Source organism: Stenella coeruleoalba (genome assembly GCF_951394435.1).
Source record: "Stenella coeruleoalba genome assembly, chromosome: 19".
Taxonomy (NCBI): Eukaryota; Metazoa; Chordata; class Mammalia; order Artiodactyla; family Delphinidae; genus Stenella; species Stenella coeruleoalba.
Genome location: NC_137165.1, coordinates 6,875,215 through 6,902,940, shown reverse-complemented (window position 1 = coordinate 6,902,940; position 27,726 = coordinate 6,875,215). Strand labels below are relative to the sequence as shown.

At 49.0% G+C, this 27,726-nt stretch overlaps 2 protein-coding genes across 10 annotated transcripts in view; one reads left to right on the top strand and one right to left on the bottom strand.

Moving 5' to 3' along the window:
* ADPRM (ADP-ribose/CDP-alcohol diphosphatase, manganese dependent) overlaps positions 1 to 27,726 on the top strand; it is a 388,290-nt gene that overhangs the window by 62,933 nt on the left and 297,631 nt on the right. For 2 of the 9 annotated variants that reach the window (XM_079903899.1, XM_079903898.1), the window contains exon 4: positions 9,223 to 9,326. The exons of 6 other annotated variants lie outside the window; for them this stretch is intronic. In XM_079903899.1, the coding sequence (XP_079760025.1) occupies positions 9,223 to 9,326 (104 nt within the window). The remainder of the gene's footprint in view (positions 1 to 9,222; positions 9,327 to 27,726) is intronic. One more of the 9 variants, XM_079903900.1, reaches the window with a different exon arrangement.
* On the bottom strand, positions 26,968 to 27,207 carry TMEM238L (transmembrane protein 238 like; the record flags this gene model as incomplete). Its single annotated transcript, XM_079905730.1, has 1 exon — positions 26,968 to 27,207. One exon carries the CDS (start codon positions 27,205 to 27,207, stop codon positions 26,968 to 26,970), a length of 240 nt encoding a protein of 79 aa, XP_079761856.1.

Sequence of the window (27,726 nt, the reverse complement as noted above, 5' to 3'; positions counted from 1 at the left end):
GGTTTTGCCCCCTTTGCTTACAATACAGTTATTTACTGACAGAATCATTTACATATCAAGATAAGATTTTTAAAATAAATTTATTTATTTTATTTATTTATTTTTGGCTGCGTTGGGTCTTCGTTGCTGTGTGCAGGCTTTCCCTAGTTGCGGTGAGCAGGGGCTACTCTTCACTGCAGTGGCTACTCTTGCTACAGAGCACGGGCTCTAGAGCGCAGGCTCAGCAGTTGTGGCACATGGGCTTAGCTGCTCCGCAGCATGTGGGATCTTCCAGGACCAGGGATCGAACCCGTGTTCCTTGCATTGGCAGGCAGATTCCTAACCACTGCGCCACCAGGGAAGCCCTCAAGATAAGATTTTGAATGCCGTTCTCACGCTGTCTTTGCACAATTAGGTGGTGATCTTCATTCTGCCCAGGGGCTCCTTCTTAGTTTCCTCCTTTCCTGAGATTTCTGGCAACTGTAACACCAGCCCTCATTCTGGGGCCTGGAGTTGGCTCTGCCTGCCCAGATTTCAGAGCAACATCGAAAAGCTTTGCTTGCTGGCAGTGAACCAACGAGAGGGCCGCTTGGCTCCTGTGAAGACTTAATTAGCTTTTGAGCTGCTCCCCTGTCAATCTGGCTTTCTCTGCTCCTCCCTCCCCTCTGGAGTTTAAGGGGGAGAATCTCATTTTCTTCTCCCAGGGGCCCATTCCTTGCAAGTCACTGTAGCTTTCTTTCCTCTCTGTGATCAGGAGAGCCGGATGGAGGTGTCAAGGCGGTAATTGTAGAAGCTGACTGACACTTCTTCCTGCAGTTAAGGGAGAGTGACTTTGGATATGAAGCTACATCGCTCATCCCCACTGTTTTTGAACCTGACCCACCGACCCCACCCCCCCAACCCCGTATGGGTTACTTTGCATAAAATCACTCAATCCTTTCAGAGAGCCAACCCAGCGACTTTCATCCAGTTTTCTAATAAGACCTAGGTTGTTTGTTTAGGCTTTTCCCCCTCTTTCTTTAACTGTTTGAGAACACATCTGAAATCCACAGTTGTGGATGTCAAGGCTCAGTGGGTGTAAATACACACAGAGCTTTTGGAATAACACACATGGAACAACTCACAGTGATTGCCTCTGGGGAGGGGATTAGGAGTTTGAGCTGGTCTGTGTACTCCTGTGAAATCGTCCATGGCAGCGAAGGCTTGGGATTCTTTGGCTGATTCAGTGCAGTCTTACTTCACTCCATCAGACCCTAAAAAATAGATACAGAAGGAAGGGGATGCCCCTTAATCCACTGTCTCACTAGCATGCCGGGTCCCCAGTGATCTTTTTCTTAGGCTTATGGGAGCTTGGGGGACATAGAGAGTGGGTTTTCCAGGATGAGGTACTCAGATAGGGACCAAGGTGAGACGTCAATGGGAAATTGCTGGGTGCTGTCAAAGCAAAGTCCTCACTGGCCACCGCGGGAGGAGTAGCTTGAGTGGAGACGGTGGAGGCTGGGAGCCTATGCAGCCTCTGGATTCTACAACAAGGCCCTTCACAGTGGTCTTTTGCCAGGTTCTCCCCACCCCCAGCTCTTCCCAAGTGCATGCCCTCCCCCTTCTTGGGCAAATTCCCCGGGATCACACCCAGCTTCTTGCCAATCCCCTCTAATATCTGCATCTCTTCCCTTCTTCCTGGAACCTCCTTTGAAGTCTGTGAGTAATCCTTCCTTTCCCCAGAGGCAAGGCCTTCCCTCTGTTTGTTCTTTCATTGTAGACCAGATGGCCCATTACACCTTGATCCTCAACCAACCAAAGACCATCTCACTTCTTCCAGGGCATACAGCTCTTTTCACAAGGCAGAGATAAGTAACAAAAGCAAAAACAAAGCAAAAAAGTTAAAAAAAGCAAAAACAGTTAAAGTTTCATATTAGGCCATTGATAGCCTACCTAGAAGTTTTAAATCCAGGTAGACTAGGTTTGCCTTTCGTTCCAGCCACAGTTTGCAGTTTTCTGGAGCAGGCTTTGCAGCCTCACCTCTAGGACTTTGCATGTACTATTCCCTCTGCCTGGAGCACACTTCCCTTCACTGCTTCTTCACTTTTTTGACCCCTGTCTTTTTACAGGGTTCCCCTTGGGCATCTCTTTATCCTGTAAGAGCCTAATTCTCTAACACATGTGCCAAACTTTCATTCAACTCATGAATGAGGTGTGATAAATTGTTACAGTAAGGTCTCCAATTTATCCACGCCTCCCTGTATCTATACCTTCCCACCCTGTGACATCCTTTGACCAATGACACAATAACAAAGGAGGAATAAGCAGAAACTCGAAAAGTACTTGCATATTGGTGCTTGCCCTCACTTGCTGCTCTTGGAATCCAGCAACCATTATATAAAAAGCTCGGGCTAGCCTGCTGGATGATGGGAGACACAGTTCCAATTGTCCCTCTTGCTCTGGTCATTAGCTGGCCAATCCTCTGACACGTAAGCAAGGACGTTTTAGATCACTCAGGTGCCAGGTGTCCTGCCAGCTAACTACAGGTGCATAATCATGTCCAGTAGAGTCTACTCATGCCATCCCAGACCAAAAGAACTTCCCAGCCAACATGAAGAATCAGGAGCTGAATAAATGGCTCTTGTTTGAAGCCATTCAGTTTGGGGTTTTGTTACACAGCTGAAGCTACCTGATACATGAGGGAATCGACAGAAAGAAAAATAGCTGGTTGACTAAAGATATGAAAAATTGGGATTTATGCAGTCAGTGGAAAAAAGAATGCTGAGATAAAAGTACCAATTCACCTTTTACAATGCAGTGTAAAACTGGTTAATATCCAACAGGGCAATAAAAAGTCACCCATTGCGTTATCTTCCATCAAAGACTCAGAGATGATAGTGTTTAGGAAGTGAAAGAAAAAGTTTACTTTCAAAGATGTCAGAGAATTAGGCTTCAGAAGGGCTGGCTTGCCAAATATAAAACACAATGAGCATTTAAAGAAAAAAGCTGCAAAATCACCAAGTTTATCAAGTTTAAATTAGCCTTTTCATGGTGAAAAACACCAGCTTTCTCAGATCACTATCATAATCCTAAAGGTCATGGCATATCTTCAGATATCAGCATAGTAAAAATCAAGGGTACGTGGATATTGTTAGGGAGATATTGCAGGTTTATGGGAAATAGCCAAGGTTTCACAATGTAGGGGACCAGAGCTAGGCAAGGTGATCCTGTTCTTTTCACTTTATTTTCCTTCCTAGCTGTGGTATATAAAGAACTTAATCATACTGGAATTAGAAAGTATTAGTGTCAGTTTTTATTTCTATACTTATTTACTGGACAGAAAAAAAAAATCTCTCTTGACCTGTTTTATATGAGTTAACTTCTAATTTTATGCCCAAGCTCTACTCAAGAATTTGTCAAAGATACGTTCCCATAGAGGTCAGGTGACCCTCCAGTGGGCTTCTTAGAAAATGCTCCAGCATAGCTTTAAATGGCCACACAGTCATCTTTTTGTCTTATTTGCAAGTCATGGATAATTTTCCCAAACAAGTTAGCTGCCCCTTCTTTGTGCTGTCTCAGCATCTGAACCCACTTATCACAGTCTGTTGTCATAAATGCCCGCTTGTGAGGTCTCTTCTAGACTCTGGCCTCCTGGAGGGTGGGGACGTTCCTAAGGCTTAGTACAGGGCCTTGTATAAACATTGTTGAATGACTGGATCAGCAGATTGCTACCTCATAGAACCAAGGACAGTGTTTCCCGTACTCGGTGCCAGAATTTCCAGGGGTGCTTTGCTAAGCAGCTTCCCAGCCGATGCCGGTAAAGTGATGGGCTGGAGCTGCCTGGTCCTGGCTGGCAGACTCGGCATGTCTCTTCACAGCCCTGGTTCAGTGACATCACATTAGTAGTCTGAGACTGGGCACGGTGGGAGCATTTTACACCATGGAACTTGGCAAATGCTGCAAGATGAGGGTTTTGGTTTATGAGAGCCAGTTTACCAGCAGGACACTATGCTTCTTCATCTCTGGTCCAAGGACTAATGTTTGAGAATTATTGACCTAGGATGGGGTCAGCCAGCTGCAGCCTGGGGGCTAAATCCAGCCTGCTGCCTGCTTTTGTACTGCCGGCGGCCAGGACAGTTTTTATGTTTTTAGAGGGTTTGTTGAAGAGGAAAGAGGAGAAGGAGGAGAATAAGAGGAGGAGGAGGAGGGGGGGGGGAGGGGAGGAGGAGGAGGGGGAGGGGAGGAGGGGGGAAGGGGAAAATGAGATAATACCTGGCCTGCAAAGCCTAGAATGTTTTGTTGTTGTTGTTGTTGTTTTTTGCTATATGCGGGCCTCTCACTGTTGTGGCCTCTACTGTTGTGGAGCACAGGCTCCAGATGCTCAGGCTCAGCGGCCATGGCTCACGGGCCCAGCCACTCCGTGGCATGTGGGATCTTCCCGGACCGGGGCACGAACCTGCGTCCCCTGCATCGGCAGGCGGACTCTCAACCACTGCGCCACCAGGGAAGCCCCATGTTCCTTTTTTTGCTGAGTAGTATTTCACTGTGTGGATGTACCACAGTTTGTTTATTGAATCACTACTTACAGGACATTTGGGCGGTTTCCAGTTTGGGGCAGTTATGAGTAGAGCTGCTATAAAGATTTATGGTTTTGTGTGAACATAACTTTCCACTTTTGTTGAGGAAAATATTCAGGAGTGGGATTCATGGGTTATCTGGTAAGTGTGTGTTTAACTTTATAAGAAGTTGTGAAACATAGAAAACAAACTTATGGTTACCAAAGGGGAAGGGGAGTGGTGAGGATAAATTAGGAGTATAGGGTTAACATAATACACACTACTGTATATAAAATAGACACTCAACAAGGATTTACTGTATAACATAGGGAACAATATTCAATATCTTATAATAACCTATAATGGAAAATAATCTGAAATGTATGTATAACTGAATTACTTTGCTGTACCTGAAACTAACATAATACTGTAAATCAACTATATTTCAATTTAAAAAAGAAAGAAGTTGTCAGACTGTTTTTTAGAGTGGCTTGGACTACTTTCCATTTCCACCAGCAATGAATGAGCATTCTAGCTGTTCAACACCCTTGCTAGCACTTGGTACTGTCAGTACTTTTCATTTTAGTCATTCTAATAAGTATGTTGTGGTGTCTTGGGGTGGCTTTAATTTGCATTTTTCTCAGGCTTATTGATGTTGAACATATTTACTCTCATGTGGTGAACTGTGGTGAAGTGTCTGTTCCACTCTTTTGCCCGTTTTCAAATTGGGTTATTTTCTTCTTACTGAATTTTGAGAATTCTGTATATATTAAATTCTTTATATACTCTGGATACAAGAATTTTGTTGGGTATGTGATTTGAAAATCTTTTTTCCCAGACTGTAGTTTCTCTTTTCATTTGTTTAACAGTATCTTTTGCAATTTTCACTGCCAAAAAACCAACCAAACAAAAACCTTTTCTGGTTTTTAATTTTGATGAAGTCCAACTTATAAATCTTTAAGAATGAATCATTCTTTTGCTGCCAGGTCTAAGTACTTTTTGTCTAACCTGCCTTACATTCCTGGGATAAACTCTGCTTGGTCGTGGTATATTGTTCTTCTTATATATTGCTGGATTCAACTTGCTTATATTTTATTGAGGATTTTTACATCTATGCTCATGAGAGCTATTCTTTATTTTCAAATATAAGCATTTAAAGCTATTAATTTCCCTCTAATCCTTACTTCAGCCATATTGCACAAATAGGTTGTATTTGTTGTTCACTTCAAAATATTTTCTAATTTTCCTTGAGACTTCGTGTTTGGCCCTTGAATTATTTAGCAGTGTATTGTTTGATTTCCAAGTGTTTGGAGATTTTTCTCAGCATGTTCCTCCTTGGGTTTATCCTGTATGGGACTCTCTGTGCTTCCTAGACTTGAGTATTTCCTTTCCCATGTTAGGGACGTTTTCAGCTATTATCTCTTCAAATATTTTCTCAGGCTCTTTCTCTCTCTCTCTTCTCCTTCTGGGTGGAAATTTTTTTTTAATATGTTTTAAGCTATCTAGTTTTATTTATTTATTTTAATTAATTTATTTTTGCCTGTGTTGGGTCTTTGTTGCTGTGTGTGGGTTTTCTCTAGTTGCGGCAAGCAGGGGCTACTCTTCGTTGCGGTGCGTGGGCTTCTCATTGCGGTGGCTTCTCTTGTTGCGGAGCATGGGCTCTAGGCACACGGGCTTCAGTCGTTGTGGCACATGGGCTCAGTAGTTGTGGCTCACAGGCTCAGTAGTTGTGGTGCACGGGCTTAGTTGCTCCGCAGCATGTGGGATCTCCCTGGACCGGGGCTCGAACCCTTGTCCCTTGTATTGGCAGGCGGATTCTTAACCACTGCACCTCCAGGGCGGTCCCCTGGGTGGAAATTTTTCTTTCTATTATTGATTTCAATTTTAATTACATTATAATCAGAGAACATATATTGTATGATTTCAATTCATTTAAATTTAAGATTTGTTCAATGACCCAGCATATGGTCTGTCATAGACATTTTTGTGAATGTTCCATGTGCACTTGAAAGGAATCTATATTCTGCTGTTGTTGACTGGAATGTCTTATAAAGGTCAGTTAGAGTCCATTGTTTTATGGTTTATCAGTTCTGATAGGACCGAAGAACCATATAGTTTATAGTTGAAACCTTGTTGGTTTTCTCTCTGCTGGTCCTATCAAATATTGAGTGAGGAGCTGAAGTCTCCTAACAAATTGTGAATTAGTCTATTTCTATTTCTCCTTTCAGTTCCGTAAGTTTTTGCTTCTGTTATTAGCTGTATATACATTAATGATTGTTCTGCCTTCTGGTGAATTGACCCTCTTATAATTATGTAATGTCCCTCTTTATCCCTGGTAATTTTCTTTGCTCTGAAGTCTGCTTTGTCTGTTATTAATATAGATACTCCAACTTTCTTTTGGTTAGTTTGCATGATATATCTTTTTCCATTTATTTACTTTTAACATACGAATATTATCTTTATTTTTTTAATTTTTTTAAATTTTTAAATTTTTTTTTTTTTTTTTTTTGCGGTGCGCGGGCCTCTCACTGCTATGGCCTGTCCCGTTGCAGAGCACAGGCTCCGGATGCTCAGGCTCAGTGGCCATGGCTCACGGACCCAGCCGCTCCGCGGCATGTGGGATCCTCCCGGACCGGGGCACGAACCCGTGTCCCCTGCATCGGCAGGTGGACTCTCAACCACTGTGCCACCAGGGAAGCCCGACATACCAATATTATCTTTAAAGTGAGTTTCTTGTAGGCAACTTATAATAATTTTTAAAAATCCATTGGCACAATCTCTTTTAATCTGTGTCTTGGATTTAGGGCTACCATTTTATTATTTGTTTCTCTTTGTTCTCTTTTATTTTTTGTCTTCTCAGTTTACTTAGAATCAATATTGCACCACTTCCAGTAGAATGTAGACACCATCTCACAACTAGTTACCTTTGCCCTTTCCCCTTATATTGTAGTCACCTTACGTCTTACACCTACGGACATTAAACATGCCATCAAGAACTTGAGTTATTCTGGAATTAATTTTGGTTACTCAGCTCTGTTGGTTTGTTGTCACACTGCTCTGAGACCTGACCAAACATGTGGCTATAAACATGACACATGGAATGTGGTAAACATGTTTTTTAAATAAAGGAAAACCGTTTCTAGGACAGATTTTTATAGATCCACCCAAAGTGGGTGTGGGCAACAGAATACTATCATTTTGTAAGGGTTTTGAACATTTATAAGCAGAAATGGGGAAACTTGGAGAAGCAGGGTGAAAGAAGTCACTTTAGCTGGAATGTAGGTTAGAAGAGTGAGAACATAAGCTATCCAGGGAGGCTGCGGAGACAAATAAACAGAGGATGGGTTGACAGATGGTTGGTGGTTTAAGAGACATGGACCTCTTAATTCCCCTGTTTCGACACTCAGAGAAGCTGGAGCAGAAAGAGTTTTGATTGATAGGGATTGAATCCCAGCTCAGCCACTTAGGAGACATTGGCCCTGGGACAATTACTTCTCCTCTTCCAGCCTTATAAGGTAGCTGTGGAGAGTACACGAGTTTATGTACGTAAAGGAACCCACCCAGTGACACATATGAGAAACGTTGTAACTGGTGGTGATTATTATTGCCACCCAGGCCTTCCTGTGTGTAGTCTGTGCTCTCGTAGACATGTCAAAGCAGCTTATTTAATTAAAAAAAAATTGACCTGAGGTTTGCCCTGAGAAACTTTCCCTTCCTGGTGGTTCTCCACCCTGGCCACACATTAGAGTCATCTGGATACTTTAGAATATGTGTGGGCCCCCTCCGTCAGACGTTCTGATTGAATTGGTCTGGGGAGTGATAGATAGATAGATAGATATAGATAGAGAGAGAGATAGAGAGATAAAGATAGAGATACATAGATAGATTAGATAGATACATACATACATAATAGATATGTAGATATATAGATAGAGAGATAGAGAGAGAGAGAGATAGAAGATAGAACCACCGAGAATTGTTCAAGTAAGAATTATTTTGGTGGCAGGGAACGCAAATGTGCTAATGGAGGTGGAAGTGTCCAGTAACTGAAACATCCATATCCCCAGGTCTGCGTCAGTGTATTCTGTCCTCTCACAGCTGTGCAAAGAAATTCCCCACATATCTTTCTATTGACGTAATTCTAAAACATACATAAAATAGAGGTAATTGTATGAATGAACCTCCATCAGTCAGCTCTAACGATTATCAGCGTTTCATCAATTTTGTTTCATCTTTCCTGCTCCCCACCCCATTTTCTGTGTTGGATCATTTTAAACAAATCCCAAATATCGTGTTCTTTTTCATTGGCTTTTTTTTAAAACCTCCCCAAGTGATCCTAATGTCGGCTGGGATTTGAAATGCATGAGGCAAATCTTCTTAAAGTCACGGGCAAATGCTTAATTAGGAGACCAAATCCTTCACAGTGTTTCAAATAAAGCCTTGGAATCCATCTGACATAGATGTAATGTATGTGCAATTTCTTTGTGTATAGAGTAATTATGAATTAATGGTAAGTAGCTCGTGTAAATAGGTAATTAGCATTATGCGGCTAAAATGAGTTTTCATAAATTTTTCTCCCTGTCTTAGTTCTCCAAAATCTGTAAACAACACTAATGTAGTTTAATTTTCATGTCATACCCATAATCACAAAAACACAGCACTGACACTCTTTAACGAAATTCAAAGATGTATGGATCTTTCTCCCCAGAAGTCAGCGTGCAGCATCCGTGGGCCTGCCTGGGACCCAGAGATCTGGCACTTTCTGTTCAAACCCCTCCTGCCTCCTGCTACTGCTACAACCTAATGTTTCAGGTAAGACACCTCTAGTGGCCCCAGATTTGCCAGGCTCTGACTTGAAATCATTTGCAATGCAGTAGTAGGCTGTGAACAAGTGATATTAGATTGATCTCTGCTCTCAGTGGAAAAACAGCTAGAAATCAATGGAAAAACCAATGGTCTTTTGATGGGAAAAAGAGAAAGAAGAAGAATTTAGAATGTTTATCATTCATTCTTTCAGTGAGTACTTATTGAGTATCTACTACGTGCCAACCATTGTGCTAGGTGTTTGGAATATATCAAAGAACCAGATGGACAGAGATCCCTGCCATCACAGGGTGCACCAAAGGAGTTGTTCCGCGTCTCCCCAGAAACAGCCTCCACAGTCTGTTTTGCCTTCATGTCAATTTTGTTATCCCTGCAGTCAGCTGTGGCCATCATGACCCCGTGGCAGTCCCCTTGTTCTAGGAGGCTGGGACTACAGAAAGCAGCTACAGCAAGGGGAGGTGGTATATTTCCCATACATTTCCCAAGCTGGACTGAGCCTTTGGGCAGATAAATTTGACCTTTTGGCAGAGAGGATGAAGAAATGAATGCCAAAAGTACGGACTAACCCCAGGGCTCAGTCATCTGATGGCAGACCCAAGGAGAAGGACTCAGGACAAACATCAGTGGGTGTGGTACATGCCTGTATATGCAGGAAAGCATTGTGGTCAGTTGGTAATATCTACTATGGAATCTGGAATGGCGAGTAAGATAAGCAGCTACTCTCTTAATCCCTGTGCTAAATTTTGAAATCCCTCTCTCCCTGTCCAACTCCCTTCACTCCCGCCCCACCTGCAGGGAACTATTTTCTGTTCCTCTAGCTTAGTTTTCATTTTCTTGAGTTTTATATGGAGGGAAACATACAATATGTGCTCTTTTACATCAGGCTTCTTTTTTTTTTTTAATAATTATTTATTTATTTATTATTTGGTTGCACCAGGTCTTAGTTCCAGCAGGTGGGCTTCTTAGTTGCAGCTTGCGGGCTCCTTAGTTGCAGCTCACAGGCTCCTTAGTTGTGGCTCACCAGCTCCTTAGTTGCGGCACACAGTCTCCTTAGTTGTGGCATGCGAACTCTTAGTTGCGGCATGCATGTGGGATCTAGTTGCCTGACCAGGGATCGAACCTGGGCCCCCTGCATCGGGAATGTAGAATCTTATCCACTGGGCCACCAGGGAAGTCCCTACATCAGGCTTCTTTCCCTCAGCATTATCATCTAGAGATTCATCCTTGTCGTTGGCTTTATCAGTAATTCATTACTGAAGAATGGATTAAGAAGATGTGGTACATATGTACAATGGAATATTACTGAGCCATAAAAAGGAACGAAATTGGGTCATTTGTAGAGATGCGGATGGACCTAGGGCTTGTCATACAGAGTGAAGTAAGCCTGAAAGAGAAAAACAAATATCGTATATTAATGCATACATGTGGAATATAGAAAAATGGTACAGATGAACCTATTTGCAGGGCAGGAATAGAGACGTAGACATAGAGAACAGACATGTAGACACAGCGGGGGAAGGGGAGCGTGGGACGAATTTGGAGATTAGGATTGACATATATACACTACCATGCGTAAAATAGATAGCTAGAGGGAACATGCTATAGAGCACAGGACGCTCAGCTCAGTGCTCTGTGACGACCTAGATGAGTGGGATGAGGGGATGGGGTGGGAAGGAGGTCCAAGAGGAAGGGGATATAAGTATAGTATAGCTGATTCACTTCATTGTATAACAGAAACTAGCACAACATTGTAAAGCAATTATACTCCAATAAAAAAATAGTTCATTACTGCTGAGTAGTACTAATCCCCTGTATGGATATGCAACAATTTGTGTATCTACTCACCTGTTGAAGGATTGACGGATATTCAGTTGTTTCCAATTTTAGCATAGAATTTTTTTTTCTTTTTTAATAAATGTATTTATTTTATTTTATTTATTTTATTTTTGGCTGCGTTGGGTCTTCGTTTCTGCGCGCGGGCGTTTCTCTGGTTGCTGTGAGCAGGGGCTACTCTTCATTGCAGTGCGTGGGCTTCTCACTGAGGTGGCTTCTCTTGTTGCGGAGCACGGGCTCTAAGTGCGTGGGCTTAAGTAGTTGTGGCTCGTGGCCTCTAGAGCGCAGGCTCAGTAGTTGTGGTGCACGGGCTTAGTTGCTCCGCGGCACGTGGGATCTTCCTGGACCAGGGCTCGAACCCGTGTCCCCTGCATTGGCAGGCGAATTCTTAATCACTGTGCCACCAGGGAAGCCCTAGTTGTTTCCGATTTTGTCTATTACAAATAAAGCTGCTATAAACATCTGTGTACAAATCTTTGTACAGATGTATACATTCTTTCCCTTGGGTAAATACCTAGGACTAGAATGACTGGATCATATGACGTTTTACATTCCCATCAGCAATGCATGAGAGTTACAGTTACACCACATCCTTGCCAGCATTTGGTGAGGTCAATCTTTTAAATTTTAGTTACCTGAATATGTGCGTAGCGATATTTCACTGTGGGTTTAATTTGCCTGTTAATGGATAATGATGTTGAACATTTTTCATGTGCTTATTTGCCTTCCTCTTTGGCTATTACTGTATGTATCTCACTTGATGGTTACAAGAGCCCATTTTACAGATGAAATTGGAGTCTCCAAGCGAGGTTTAGTGACAAAGTCATTTGGCCAGCAAGTTGCAGAGTTAAAACTAGAACCCAGGTCTGACTTCTAGTCCAAAGCTGTCTTTACCTCAGCTGAAGGTAGAGACAGGTGGAGGGTCACCAGCAAGGGGAGAGGGACCACAGGTGAGTGTGAGTGTTAGTGTGAGTGTGTGTGCGTTTGCAATAATGAGGGGAAACTTTGCATTACACTTTGCATGAGGGTCAAATCAGCTATTAACTTTCTACTTTGGGGGGTTTACCATCAAACTGTGGTGTTTTATATTATGCTCACTCCTAGACAACACTCCAAATTAAAGCGCCATTGCTGGAGTACCATTTGTGGCTGTCTCTTGTGCGACTCTTACCCCGCCTCCAAGGTTCAAGGCATTGGAAGTGTGTGTGGTAGTAGTGGGCGGGGGGGGGGGGGGGGGGCGGGGGGGGAGGGGGCGGGTAGGACTCTGAATTTCTCATCTGGTTCCCTTTCTGCTTCCCTCACTTCCACCCCCTCCCATCTGCTCTCATCCAGCACATTCAAAAAACTCTTCAAGTGTAAAGCTATTTATAACACAGAGCTGGATCTGTCTGTGGATGAGGTAAGCAACAAGCACACAGCCTCAGGCCACTCCACTAGCTTGTTTGGTTCAGGTTGGAAGCATGTAACTGCCCATTCCAAGCAGTCCTCCTCTTCATTTACCCTTTCTTGCTTTCACACTGTAAATTCCGTCTCTAGACCTTCTCTGAGTTCTCTTTGTAAGCTTATTGGTTTATGGGGAAACAGGGTTGTTTCGTTTTTTTTTTTTTTTCTGTTCAGTACCAGACCTACCAAACTCATTTATAAAGTTATGTATGAAAAGCATGAAGACCCTCACCCAGTCAGGTAGGCCAAGAGGGATTTAGGATGAAGGACAGTGGAAATATTATAGATTATAGTATTAAGTAGTATAGATTTTATGCAGAACGACATTGATTAGTAAGCTTGTTATTAATCGGGGCTCTTTCCAGACTGAATCGCTTGTGGCACAGGGCGTGGGGTGTGTGAGTTGTAGGTGTCCATCCCTCGTGGTGGCTCGTCTTAGTTCGCCCACGTAATTGACCCCTGACAACTGGCTCATGTAAACTGTAGGTGATAAGAACGATGAGTGAGTTTCCTGTCAGGAACCCGCTTCGCTGGGTTAGTGGTGGCGCCTGTGGCCCTGGGTGGAGGCCACGGCGGGCCCAGTGGCCCAGTCACACGAGCCTTGAGTGACGCCTTCTGTGGGCTTTGGAGGCGCGATGGTGGGATGTGGTCCATGTGGCAGGCTGGCCATCACTATTTCAGGGTCAGCTTCCCACACTTCAGCCCATGTGTGTGCTGGGCTGCTGCAGACAGGCCGAGAAGAAGCACACGTGTGGAGGGAACAAAGCCTCAGCCAAGCCTCCCCAGCACGGGATCAAGTTTGTTCATACTTTTCCGAAGCCCTTATGTCTGTTCCCCAGCGCACATCTCAAACAATCCTCTGGAGTGTATACTGCTGGCAGTAACATTCCCATTTTATAGGAGAGGCACAGAACAGTTCCCTTGAACGCAGTCTGGTCCACCTGGCTTGCTGACCAGGTGCTCATCCTTGAGACGGTCCTTGTTTCACTGCCAGTCCTTTGTCCTCACCTAGAGAAGAAGGATGGGATGGCAGAAAGAGCAGTAAGTAGGTCAGGAGTCAGAAAACGCGTGTTCAGGCTCTGTCAGTAACAGGTGGTGTGGCCGTGGCTGAGTCACTCAGCATGCTGGGGCCTCAGCTTTCTCAGGTGGAAACACGGAGCCTGGACAAGAGTGGTGCTTCCTGATGTGCAGTTGGGATGTCTGGACGCGGCTGGGCTTGCCCGGTTGTCTGCCGGGTGAACTGGCAGACGTCCACCCAGGATTGGCCGAGGAGCCTCAAGGGAAAGAACTGCTACCAGCAGTGAGAATTCCTTCCCATCTGGGCTGCTTGGCCCTCTGGGGTCCGTGTCCTTGTGCCGGGAAGAGCAAACCCACAGGTAAAACGACGCCAATTGTATTTGAAGATTTGGGAACATCTTTAAAGTAGTGAACAAGCACAAATGTATTGTGGAATAAAATGGCAACATTCATACAGATTTTAAAGATAGAAAGAAGTTGTCGAGAAACTTCTTGTTTGTTGTCGAGAAACTTCTTGTTTGGGGCAGGGCTGTCCTAGCTCCTTCCCCAGTCCTGTTCCGTCTCTCCTCTGCCTTGAGATGCCTTGGTTGACAGGTGTCCTGAGCGATGGGAGGCAGGCGCACCCAGCCAAAGCAGTAGCAAAGCCTTAGTCACTGGAGGGGAAGAGGGATCCAGCTCCACTCTCCCACGCATTTGTGTCTGGACAGGGGCTCTGTAGGCAGAAATGGCAGCAGTCATTTCTCTAGCACCTAGAATCGCACTGTGGACCGTGCCCCTCCCCCTCCCCGCCCTGTTAGCCTGGCATCTTTTGGGGGCGCCGGTGTGTTTAATGGTGGAGACTGAAAACCAACTCCTGTGTTTGCAGGAGGAAGCGGTGGGGTCTGGTAAGGGGGGCAGGGCAGGAGGGGGGCCCGCGGGCCTCACTGGGTTAGGACTAGCCTTGTTGGTGCGTCTGTGAGATGCCCTTTGGAGAAACCCAGAACCAGAGGGAGGGTAGAGTTCCTGGAAGGGGCCAAGTCCTGAGCGGGCTGGGTGCAGGGACAGCGGCAGGAGCCTGTAAACGTTTTGTTTATTGTTTTACCTTTCCTCATACTACCTTTGTTCACCCAGGCAGCTGAGATCTGCAATCTCTGGTTTCATCTGTTCTTCCCCAGACGCCCAGGGGTTCATGGTAGTTGTAATGCATTGTTTTAAATGTTTCAAAAACTCTAACGGAAACCATAATACATCTGTTTTCTACTTTTTGCATACCCAGTTATGGATGTGGTTGATTAATAAATCACAGGGAACTGAATTAATTATTCCTTAATGATTAGTCTCTTTGGCAGACAACATATTTCAAGACAATATGGGAGAAATGGGAGAAAAATAATAAAGGCGGTCCTTGATGTTAAACTGGTTGGGAAGTAACACAGGATCCAGGGGTACCTTAGAGTTCTTTCTGGGCCCCAAAACCTCCCAGAAAAAGGCTGCACAGTCTAGAGCTGCCAGAGGCTGGTGGTACCAGTGGTACAATGAGAGTGATGGAGGAGAAAGAGGATGTTACAGCTGTTTCTTCCCATCTCTGGAGGTCATTAGGCCAAGAGGTGGTGTGTGTGTGAGGGTCACATTAGGACTCTTCTGAGTCACCATGCCCCAGGTAGAAATGCAAAACAACACTGGAATCCAGGATGGAGGGGCAGCATGCCTGCTTAAATAAACAAGAGGACTCTTCAGCCCAGTGATTCTCAAGCTGTAGTGCGCATCCCAGTTACTGGGAAGACTTCTAAAAGTCCCAGGTTTTCTGGCTGAGAAGGTCTGGGGTGAGATCCAGAATTTGCAGGTGGAGCCCGGTTCCAGGTGAGGCTGCTGCCACTCCTGGCCCACGAAGCACACCGTGGGAAACGCTCTTTCCCCATTTGCTCCCGTCTCAGCTTCTGTCTCCCATGGCTCTCCTCTCACCTTTCCCCAGCCCAGCCTTCCCTTCATCTCCTTCCACCATCTCACTTCCTCAGTGCCTTCCACCCTTTTTTCCCCAGAGTTTTCTCCTGCCTCTTCTCTCTTTTTCCTCCAGCAGCTCCAGCCGCTTCCCCCTCTTGACTTTCTTCTGAAACAATGGGAAACTTAAATTTCTTGAAAACTGAAATGCAGAAGAAACAAGGGGAAAAAAACCAGCCCCTGGCCGGCAAGGGACACTAGTGGCAGGTGATTCGGGACAGCACGGGCTGGCCAGGATGCGAGGTCCCTCAGAGCTGATAGAGCCGCCTGGGGCTGGTACAGCCTGGCCAGGACTCCATGTGATGGTGGACAAGGTCTGCTGTCCTTGAACCAGGGAGGGGAGCTGGTGGAGGAGATGGGGTCACCCGGAGGACAGCCTCCAAGCACAAGTTTGGCTTCAAAGCTCCTTTCCCGTAGAGGGTCTTAGACTTGAGGGTGCATCAGAATCCCCCCATGGCTTGGTGAACCTGATTGCTGGGCCCCGCCCCCAGAGCCTCTCATTTCAGGTCTGGGATAGGAATCCCCAGCACTGAGGCAGGCAAACTGGGATGAGTTGGTCACCCAACCAGGGCCGGAGCCTTTGCCCTTCTAAGGAAATTCCCCAGTGAGACTGACCTGCTGGTCCCAGGACTGCACCTTGAGAGTCCCTGCTTCATTGTTCCAGGCGATGGCAGAGGCCTAGGGTGGCTGCCTTGGCCTGGACTCTTCAGAAGGAGAGAATCTGGGCAGGGCCTGGAGGCTCTGGTTGGCAGGGTAGATGTGGACTCCGCAAACTTTGGCCCCGGAGTCCCGGGATGATGGGGGTGAGGAAGGCTTACATCAGAAAGATGGAGTCGGGTGAGAGGACATCTGAGCTGAGGCTGTGTGCTGGCGGCATGGTGCCCCGGCGAACAGAATCCAGACTGAAGAGGGCAAGGCCCTGGCTTGGAAGTGAAGCTGGTGGAGAGGAAAACGGCTGCATAGTGGCCGGGGTGGGGAGGGGTTGCTATTGCAGAAGCAGTCGGCTTGGGGAAGGAGAGGCAGGAAGGAAGGACGTGGAGATCCTTGCCAACAGGATGCCTGGATGTGGAAGCAGCGTCTAGGTGTTGCCCTGTGAAATACAGAGTCTGTGTGTAGATTATGTCTTTGCACGCTGACTCGGGGCATTTGGGGGCACGCAGCCCAGCACAGCATGGGCATTGCAGAGGTGGAACGTGGTGGGAATCTGTACCTCCCCTCCCCCTCCCTTTCCCGAGAGGGACCAGCTCCAAGTGCTGAAGGATCTCCCTGTCGGGGCAGCCTTTGGGATCCAGGAGGAGTGAGGCCAGAGGTGAATCTGTGCTGAGTGAAGGAATGAAGGAAGAGAGGAGGCTGTGTGGTGGTGGGAAGGCAGACACAGCTACCCCAGACCTGCCACGCTTAGTCGTCAGAGTGAGAAGTACACGCACTTCTCACCCAGGGACACCTGCCATTCCCAGGCTGGTTTGTGGTTTCTAGCTGTCTGCACCTTTCACCTAAGTGTCCCCGACAAGGAGTGATTTACTGTTACCTGCCTTTTCCCGGCTGGCCCCTCGCCCCCTTGTGTGTCTGCCCTGGCAAGAAACTTTGGGGGTCTTGGAAGAGCCAGTTCAGCTCGCCAGCAAGTCCAGTCAGCTATCAGCACCTCCTGTGTCACTTTTCTGCCAGATATCATTGTGTCTACCAGGAACCAGCACAACCCAAGTCTGTGCTGGGTGTGTCCAAGTGACAGCATATGGACCCCGGTATCTCATACAGTTTTACCCCAGACTGGCCTAATCCTTCTTATAGCCCTTCTTCCCTGAGCACAAAGGGTTGTTGGGAGACGCAGGAAGCCAAGCATGCCTGTGTTAAGTATCTGTTACCGGGCTACCCTTGTCAGCCTGACTCTCTTTTCCCTTAGGGTTCGTCTTTACCCAGAGGGCTCTCTGGTCCTTCATGCAAATACATTTCCGAGCTGGCCTCCACAGTGGTGGACTCAGCTTCTGATCAGTTTCCTCCACGGCACTGTAATTTCACCAAGGGGTGAGTTGAATCGGAGGAGCTTTAAGGCTATTGATTAAAGCCCACCAAGGGGTGGGCTGCAGGGCCGGGGTGGACCCACCGTTCCCCCTAGAATGCCCATCTGCTCCGGCTTTGTGGGTCCTGGTGGGTCGTCTCTGCAGTAAAGTGTGGGGATGAGGTTGTGTGAAGTGTAGACTTGATTATTAGCAGCAGACTTGACTGTAAATAGCTTTATAAATGACAGGTCCTGTAGTCCTGGAATCATTAGGCGTCTGAGGAGATGACCTAAACTTCACAGCTCTCTGTTTTGACTTCTACGAAGGAGGAACAGTACACTGTAAGGTATTTACATTCAGGAGGTTGTGAGTCTCAGAAAGCCAGCGCTGAATCACAGTAGGTCCTATGATTGTGATGTCATTATTATTATCCCCTAATAGGTGAGGATCCCCTGTAAGGTCACGCAGCTTGTCAGTGGCGGAGCTGACTGAGTCAGGTCACTGGGAAAGTCCAGTTTTCGTTCAAAGGAACAGATAGGGGCAGGGGCCGAGAAGATGGCCCTGCGAATGGTAGGAGGCTCCCCACGCCCAGCCCACTGGGAGGACGAGCCCAGATCAGACCTAGCCCAGTTCCACGTGGCTCTGCCTGGTGGAAACACAGCCTCTCCTGTTTCCTTCTCCCTCTCCACCCTACTTGCCTTGCGTGATGCGTGCTCATGGGCTCATGGCTCTGGAATCTGCAGTGACACAGAGCAGCATGGAAGCCTGGTCAGGACCACATCTACGGGCACACGGCACAGCCAGGTTGAAGCGAGCCACGCCGATTCATGACTCACCTGCAGTGTGAGCTGCCTCACCTGCCCTGGCCACTGCGCTGCTCACTCGCTCATGCTGCCCAGGGCTCGGCAGGGCTCAGAAGAACCCGTCAGCGGCTCATGGGGTGGGCGGGGGCGGGGAAGAGGGCCAGACCGGCAGCCTGGAGCCCTGGGCCCCGGTGCGGGACCTGCTGCTCTTCAGTGGCTTGAACCTGGGAAACTCGCTTCGCCTGCAGGCTTCAGCGTCCCCATCTCTAAAATGACAGCGTTGTTCAAGATGCTCACTCTTCAGATTATCTTAAGGACACTTTCTTTGGTTTAATGCAGCAGTGGTACTGCCTGGGTACTTGTTAGAAACGCAGAGTCCCCGGCCCCTCCCTGGACGACTGAATTGGAGTCTGCATTTATGTGATCCCCAGGTGATCTGCATCCAGTTGATGGAATGCTGCTCTCATCATCTTTGAGATTGAATTTGGTGCTTGTGCCGTCGGGGGTCCCTGAGATACTGTCCTGTCCTGGCAGATACTGAGTTGTGGACCAAGCCTCGCCTCTGAGGGAACACCCCGACTTTGCACATGCATTGCCTAAGTATGCCTTCTCAGTTCCAGCTCTTAACTGGGGTCTCCAGATGGTTGAAGCTAAATTCTAGGAAGCCCTCCTATGTGGACCCCCTTTTTCTCCCACGGGGTTCATGCAAAGGCCAGCAGGTTGTCAGCTGGAATTGCACTCACTTCGCCCCCTACTTTTTATCACAGATGTATTCTGCATGCATTCTCCAAAGCAGTGGTCCGGTGCCCACCCTGCAGGAGCACGCCCTGTAACTCAGGAGGCCTTAGGAGTTGAACAAATGCTCTCTATGGAGAGCCGTCTCCTACACGCATTTAAATTGCACACTAACCAGCAGAAGAAAGAAAGAAGGAGGAAGATGTTAAGTGAGGAGGGAGATTCGCTTTAGGGAGGGCGGCGCAGGAGATGGGACTCTGCTGCTGCCGCTCACCCAGCCTCAGCCCCTCCAGCCTCCCGCAGATGTGAGCACGTGCTTTGGGCTGAGCGTGAGCCTCGATTTTCAAGATTTGCATTTTTGCAACAACATGGCTGCTGTGAAACGACAGCCAACGATTCCATTTGGTTCCCAGCCAAAGAAACAGAAACCTGTTCCACTTCTAGAATAGAAACCTGGCTCGGTCTCATGAAGAGAAGTTATGTGGCCACCAGCAAGTGTCTTCTTAAGGACTTGTTCAGTGATTTTGATTATATGTGACTTTCCCTCCCGTGCTAACGTTACAATTTCAAGCAAAGGGAAATGTTTTCCTCCATGTATGGAGTCAGGTCTGACACACCGAGAAATTTCCCACTGGGAAGATCGATAGAATTGCAAGTGACAACGGTCAAGGACGCTTCTGGGTAGGAGGGGAATCTTTCTTCTGGTGCCTTATCTGGAATGTTCTCTCATGATATCTCTTCAGGTTCCTAAGTCCAGCCTAATTCTGAGAAGCTGGCCTGGTGGCCGAGCACAGAGCTTCCAGAAGATTCCACGGTGTCAGGATAACCTTTGTACTGTCTCCATCCACTGGGCTCTGTGCGTTTCTTCCCAAGAAGTGCTGTACTGAATGTAGAATTCTGGGATTTGCACAGAGGCAGGTTAAATGAATGGGAAGAAGATTCCCTAAAGCCGGGAGTTTGGGAGTAGTTATGAAACCGTGCAGACCCAGAAATAGGTTATGTTGTGTTAAAAGGCCAATCAGCTTCTTTATTTAGGTAACTACCTCACACCACAAAAGATCTGAGGCAGCTTCTGGAAGAAACACATACACGTTTAGGGTGAGATATAAATAAAAAATACAAAATTAAGCTGGGGGACATAAATTAGTGGGGCAGCTCGAGCACAGGTGACAGGCATGAGCACGTCTGATGAGCCTGTGAAGGTTGCTAGGTGCTCTAGTTGGGCTGCGTTGGGCTAGATGCAATTGAATTAAGATAAAAATAGAGGCCTGCTCTTAGGATCAAGAAACGAATGACGCAAGGACAGCACAGCAGAGTCTAGAAAACGCTTGTCAGAAACTTGTCAGAAAAATGCCCGGAGGGTTTCATTTGACTAAAAGCTCAATGTGAACACCCCCCCCGCAACATGGCCCGGTCGTGCAAGTCGGGGGCGGCACTGGTGGTTCCGGGTGTCCAGCACCGAGGAGGGGGACCTCCTGCACTCAACACTGGCTCTGCATTTGCCTTGGCAACCAGCATGTTGCCATACTACCACGTGCCGACTGGACGACACCAAGAGATGGATGAGGTGGGCCCTCCAGGGGCTCACACAGTCTGTCCAAAGAGCCGAAGAGCAGAAGAGGCAGCAACGTCGTGTGATACTTGCTTGCAGGAGATCCCATTCGGACTTTGGACGGACTTCTCGTTGGGTGCGCAAGCTCACAGCAGCAGGGTTAGTGCCATAAAAGTCCCACTGTGCGAACATTAGGGGCGCCCCAGACCCTCACAAACGGCTGGGGTGCCGGCAGTGGTGTCAGTGGCCCAGGGCAGGGGAGCTGGTCTCTTGATGGAGCCTGGAACCCGCCGGAAGCCGGGCACTCGTGGCCATTCCTGGGCATCCTAGCGGGTGCTTTGAAAGCTTCCACCTCACAGCCTCTGGTTCCTTCCGGGTTCTGTTACAGGATGTGTTGCAGAAACAGGGCATCAGCTTGCTTTGCTGCTTCTCCGCCAGATGGGACTTGGGCTGAATAAATGAAGACTAGATGGGTCAGTCCAGGATTCGAATCTGTCAAAACAAGCATAGTTCTTGGAGTCCGCTGGACTCAGTTGTGCATTCTAATGCTGGCCCTCGACAGCACAGGTACAGTGGGCTAGTCCTGAAACTACCTTGAGACTCAGTTTCCTCACCTGTAAAATGGGGATCTGAACCCCTAACCCACAGAGCTGTAAGGATTGAATGACGTCATGAAAATAAGTGGCCCAGTAAATACCGAGGCACTCACCAAACCTCCGTTTATCTTTCCCCATCCTTCCCTGCAGGCCAAGCAAATCTCTCCCTGGTCTCTGGACCCCACCACCCACCTGCACCCCAGGCACAGCCAGACATCCTTCTCCATTTGTAACCTCAGCGTCCTCGTCTCCTCTCTGCTGGTTTCCTTCCCCCCCCCCCACCCTTGCCATCCTGCTCCATTTTCTGCATCCCCTTCCTCTGAAGAAACCATACTTCAGACCAGCTATGCCGTCAGGCTACTGGCCTACCCCCTCCATTCCATCGCCAAAGACTTTTTAGACTGATCTGCGCTCGCCCCTTTACACATCTCAGCAGCCACTCCACAAGGCGCACCAGTCTCGTTTTTGTCCCCAACCTCACTGAAAAGGCTCATTGCCAAGTCCCATCACCCTTCCTCAGGCTACACCCTGCTTTACGACTCAGCAGCGTTTGAAGGTCAGTTCCCCTCACCGTTGGTCTCGTGTCCTCCTTTGCCTTCTTTGCTACCCGCCCAAATCCTTTTTGGGCTCCCGACCTGCCTTCCTTCCCTCCTCCTTCCCACCCTTTACAATCTCGTCCGCAGTCCTGTCTCCAGCCCCTAACTCCATCTCCACGCCTGATCGCCCTTCTGAGTTGAAAGTCTGCACATTCAACTCCAGTTGGGCAGTTCTGCCCATCGATAGATACCGTCTGCACCCCCAGCTCTGCACGTGCAAAGGAAAACACCTCATTTTGAGCAAACCCCTGCCTTCCCCTGACCTCCTTGTTCCACGGTGGCAGTGCTTTCTGAAGCCTTTGACACTGCTACCCCCCCGAGGGACACCAGGACGTCCGTCTGTTGTCCACCATGCTCTCTCTCTGTCCCTCTCCCCTCCTCCCTGTGGCCATCATTTTTTCTTATTACTACCTCTGCTTTCCAATGGTCCCCCGTCCCCGTGCCTCTCATCCCCTACCCCTGCTGCACATGACACCAAGTTACTCTTCCTCAAGCGGAGCCCAGCCGTGTTGCTCTCCAGGCCGTGAAGTCATAGAAAATTCCTCCTTGCTTTCCAAGTTTCAGAATCCTCATGTGGCTTTCAGCATCCTCCAAGTTCAGCAATGAGCACCCCTAACCCCGGTCCCCTGTGTCTGCTCACCCTTTCTGGGCCACCCTTCCATTCCTCCCTTTCTGCGGTCCTTCCCTCTGGCCCTGCCCGAGTGCCAGCTGTGCCTGTCACGTTCTTACTTGTTGCTCAGGACCCAGACGTCTGAAGCCACACACTGCCCCCTTTCCCACCCAGCCAGGGGCGCTTCTTCCTCATCTGGGCTTTCAGAGCCCCGTGTGAGACTGCGCTCCTTCCGTGTACTCTTTGTGAGGCCCTGTGTACTTGCCTTACCTCTCCCTCTAGGTTAAAAATTCCTCCGGGGATTAGAGGAATGTCTGGCCCTCCATGCAGCCCGTGCCGAGCGGGGTGCAGGCCTTTCCGTCTGGCTCTGCGGGCAGCCCCGCTGGCCTCTCTGTGGCAGAGGAGAATCTGCGTGTTGGAAAAAGTGAACTTTCCAGGGCTCGAGGCCGTGAGCCTCCCGTGCCCTTTGGCTTCGGTTGCCGGGGAGCGGGATTGTTTGTTTCTGTGGGGTGTGTTTCTGGAACACGCGTGGCAGGTGTGAGGGCGTGTTTGTGTGTGAACAGGGCGGATGGGGTGTGGAGGCCATGTGAGTGTGAGGCCATGTGAGGGTGTGCGTGTGACTGTGTGTGCAGTGGGGGAGGGACACATGCGTAGGGTATTGATGTGTGTAGAAGGTGTAGGGGAGGAGTGTGGGCGTGTGTGGGTGTGTGAGTGTATCTGTGATGGACTGTGTGCGTGTTGGGTGCGTGTGACATGTGGCGGCCATGGGAGAGGTGGGTGTGCGTGTAGGGTGTGTGTGTGTCTGTGGGCGTGCTTATGGGGGGAATCTGGGTGCATGTACGTGGGGGGATGTGTATGGAGGGCGGGGCTGTGGGTATATGTGTGGGGTGTGTGTGTGGGGGGGGAGTGTAGTCTCACACCCTCTTGTTAAAGGACAAGCGTCCTCCCCTGCCTTTGCAGGGACTTTATCTACAAGAAGTGCCCAGCCAGTAGAGCGTGGAACAAACAAAGCTTCGGGAAATACAGTGACCGAGTGATAGAATCGCTTGATACACAGTTGAGCGATAAAAACAAGCCAGTCGTCTAAAAACAAGCCAGTCGTCCTGCAACTCCTGGGGGGACTTGGAGGTTTAGTGACCAGGTGGCCCTGCCCTGTCGTGAGTCCTGCCTGGGATGTGGCTTGCCTCTGGGTGGGATGGGGGAGGTCCTAGCAACCATCCTGCCGAGACTGGGGGACGTGCTGGGCTGTGAATTCATGGAACCCACGTTCTTCCCTTTGCTCCACTCTGAGAATTAGGGAACCAGCAGAGCCGGTTACAAACTGCCCATAAATCATGAATATGGTTGGAGATGATGCCCAGACCAAAGGTCATACAAAGTAAGGGGGTTGAGTCTAGGCCTTTAAGAAATATCTTTCAGCATCGGAACTTGTGTTCACATGAAGCCTTACGTGAAAGTTCAGTGTGAACTTTCATACAGAGCACCCAGCAGCTCTGGGGGTGTTTGTGGCGGGGCTGCCGGCGTCCTGCCTGCTCACTCCCTCCCCAGCCCCAGCCCCCAGTGGCCTCTGCAGAGAACAGTGTGAAACCTCTCCTGGGGACCAAACCTTCTACTCTAAAGGGACGTCAAATGACTTGCCTGAGGTCATCCAGGAGGTGGTGAGCGGCTCCTATAAGTGAGGAGCCCCTGCACAGCGGGTCCCAGTCTACTGTAACCCATCACTCTGGGCCGGCCCCAGACATTGTCGGGGATGCAGGGTCCAGATGAAGCTGGATGAAAGGGCCAGCTGGCTCTAGGGTCCTGCAGAACTTGGAGTTTAGGGACTGAGAAGGTGAAGGAGATATCTGTGTGATTGTATTCAGTGGAGGCTACCATGGACCCACAACTTTTGACGTCTCTTTGAGCCTGGACAGAAGTCTGGTGTTCTGGGGCAGCCCTCATTCTTACACCCACTGAGGAGTCTGAACGCCATATGCTGCTTGAAGAATTGGTTGAAATGCTTCAGGGATGTCTGTCCTAGAGGAAGGTCCCACCCCGCTGTAATGGACCAGCTAGCTACCTGCGTCGTGACAGAGGTTTATCAGAGCGCCCCTTGTTTTATCAGTCGTCACTCACACGGTGCTATACGCACGTTAAATTAATCTCTGCAACACCCTTACGAGGTCGGGGCTGTCATTAGCATCATCTCTGAAACAGAGGCTAGTATTAGTACCATCTCCGTTTTACAGTTTAGGAAACTAGGGCATGGAGTCATAGCTAGGCCCATAGCTAGTCCATAACTTGCCCCAGGCCACATAACTAGTAAGCAACAAAACTGTATTCGAACCAGACAGTCTGGGTCTTGACCCATGGTCTTCGCTACTGGGTTATTGAACTGCCTTCTATGTAACGAGGGGAGGGTGTGCAGGATAAGGAGACTGAACTGGAGACCCTTCTTGTTCAGGCGCGTGACTGAGATCCCCACACGGGCTTGAACTGCTCATCATCTTCGTTGTCGTCACTGTCATCCGTGCCTCGGCCAAGGTGGTCTTTTGGAAGCAGAGATCAAATTATGTCTTCCCCACCCCTGCTTACATCTCTTTAATGACTTCTTATTGTTCTTAAAATAATGGCTAAAATCCTTGAGAGGGTTTTTTAGGCCCTGCCTGGTCTGGCCTCCCCGCACTGCAGGGCCCTAACCCTCTCCTGCACTTGCCCTCTGTCCTTCAATCACCCTGCTGTCTTCTATTTCCTGCTACCCCAGGAGGTTTGCTCAAGCTGTTACCTCTCTCTGTAAGACTCCGCCTTCTGGGTCAGCCTCTCTACTGAACGTTCCCAAGGAACGGTGTTCCTTTTCTTCCAGTCCTCACCTGACTGTTATCGTACCTTGTTAGTCAGACTGTCTGGTTAACGTCTGTCTCTCGCCTGACGGGAACTCCTGGAGGGTAGAGACCTCATATGTCTTACTCTTCCCAGCACTCGCACCGCCGTGCACAGTGCCTGACGCATCCTCGTGAATGAGCAGACAAGTTCGGGGTCCCTTCTTGCTTTGAAGTTTCATGATGCACATTTTGAAGTTTCAAGCTGACCCCCACCACTACCAATTTAAGGCACACCAAGGTACCCCCAGCTGGGACTCTGGGTCAGTTTACTCCCCTCTGCTGTGTGTTTGTAACACTTGGCATGTGTAAGAACCACATTATGTGCAAAGAGCCTCTTCCTGCCTTACCTCTTTTTGACCGTGGCAACAGCAAGGGCAGGTAACATTATCCCCATTTTACAGACGGGAAGACTGAAGCTCAGGGCATGATGCCTCCTGTGCAGTGTCACCAGCAAACAAGTGGTGCTGCTCCGAGCAAGGCCCAGGTGCTCTGACTTCTCACCTCTTTCCTTTCACCTGCCGGGGACAGTTTAGCCTCCCCTACTGAAACCTCTTCAAACTGCCACTCTGTCTCTCACTTCCAAGGGTCACACGGAATCCCCCAGAAAATACGCGCTTATTATTTCCTCCTTCCAACTCTGTAGTGACCTTTGCTCTCACATGCAGCACTCAAAGTGGAGTGCTTGGCTGTGCCTGAGTGCAGGTCCCTGCCCACCTGGGAGGAGGGGATGATGACCAAACCAACCAGGACTCTGACTTTAGTCCCCTGGGGAGAGCTGGCCATCGCTAATTCAGGCTTGTGGGTGCCAGACTAGCTCTATCTTTTGCTTTCCATGCCCATGTGAAAAATCTTACAGTTACCTGCCTCCTTGGTTACACATGGTCCACCGAGCTCTGGCCCAGCTGGGATGAAATGGTCAGCCATGGTCCCTTGACTTCCGGTCCCCTGGGCTGGCTGGGGGGTGCTGGCTGGCTGGGGGCGTGGGGTGGGGGCACTGCTGGGAGGGGGGCAGATGCACTGAGCGGGGACGTGGAGACAGGTCCTGACCCCCTCCCGTGTGTCCCACCTGGGCAGGTGCAGGGAGGAAGCAAGTGAGAGGACCGTGCTGGGTGGATCTGCTCTGTTTCCTGCTGCAGCGAGCAGCTCACAAGGCAAAGGCATAAGCAGCATCGGGGAACTTTCCATCCTCTGCTAGGGCTAAAGGCTTTTTTCCCCAGCAAGGATTCTCCCCAACAGAGAATCGAGATGGGCTCCTTTCTCCAAGTTTTAAGCTGAAGGGATAACTTCCTGTTCTGCATGGCAGGACCATTCGTGGTGGATCAGAAGTCATAGGGTCTGTGGAGACCCTCTTTCCAGTTTCCATGAGGTACTGGAAGTACCTGCCCCACGTTCTCCTGGTTGACAGAAACCCCAGCTGGGGGACAGTCTTTGGGCCACTTGCCTGTGTGGCCTCCCCCTGCTCGTCCCAGCCTCCTGGCCACCCCTCCAGGCAGGTCTCCTGTGCACTCACCTGGTCCCCGGCGGGGCATTTGGGGTGGGAGCCGCAGCATGCCCCTGCTCCTCCGCCCGCCAGGCAGCCTGAGTCCTTCCTCCTCTGCCTGCCTCCTAACTACGAGTACAGTTTCTCAAGAGGCACGTCGATGTTGAGGGAGTACCAGATGATCCAGAAGAGCAGGCTGAAAGCCAGGATCAGGGACCCCGTGTAGACCAAGAAGTCCCAGAAGTCGAGGGGGGCGAAGATGCCCAGCAGCAAAAGGACCAGGCCCACAGCGTCGAGCACGAGGGCCAGGCCGAGGAAGACAGCACAGCGCCCAGGGTGGCATCTTCCGCAAGGCCTCCCCAGGAGCATTGCCTGGGAGGCAGGAGCGGGAGGGGCCCAGCTGCACTCCCGGGGCTGATTTGCATGGGAAGGTGGTGGTGCGGCTGGCCTCTGCCTTGGCTCCCCGCCGGGTGTGAGCAAATGAGTGAGCCGCCCATCTGGAGCCACACGGAAGTACACGTGGACCTCCCTTTATGAGCATGGCAGCCAGTGGGGTGGATATTTCTTAACTGTTTCATGGCTCAGGAATGACGTCCTCATCACTGAGGCCAACCAAGTGACGTGGCAGGAGAGGAGTCAGGGTGCCCTTGGATGGATCTGGGGACTTGGGACCTGTGGGTCTGGGGGAGGGGCTGTCCTGCCCTCGTTCTGCCTCTCAAGTCCTGGGCAAGTCCTCCTGGGCTCCTGAGACGTGTGGTAGGGTCGGGGCTTCCTCCCCTACCCGCTTCTGCCCTACTCTTCCTGGTGGGGACGGGAGGTTTTATGTAAAAGCTATGGAAGAGAGTTCGTTGATGTGAATAGATTTTGAAATTGTGCCGTAAGGAGTGC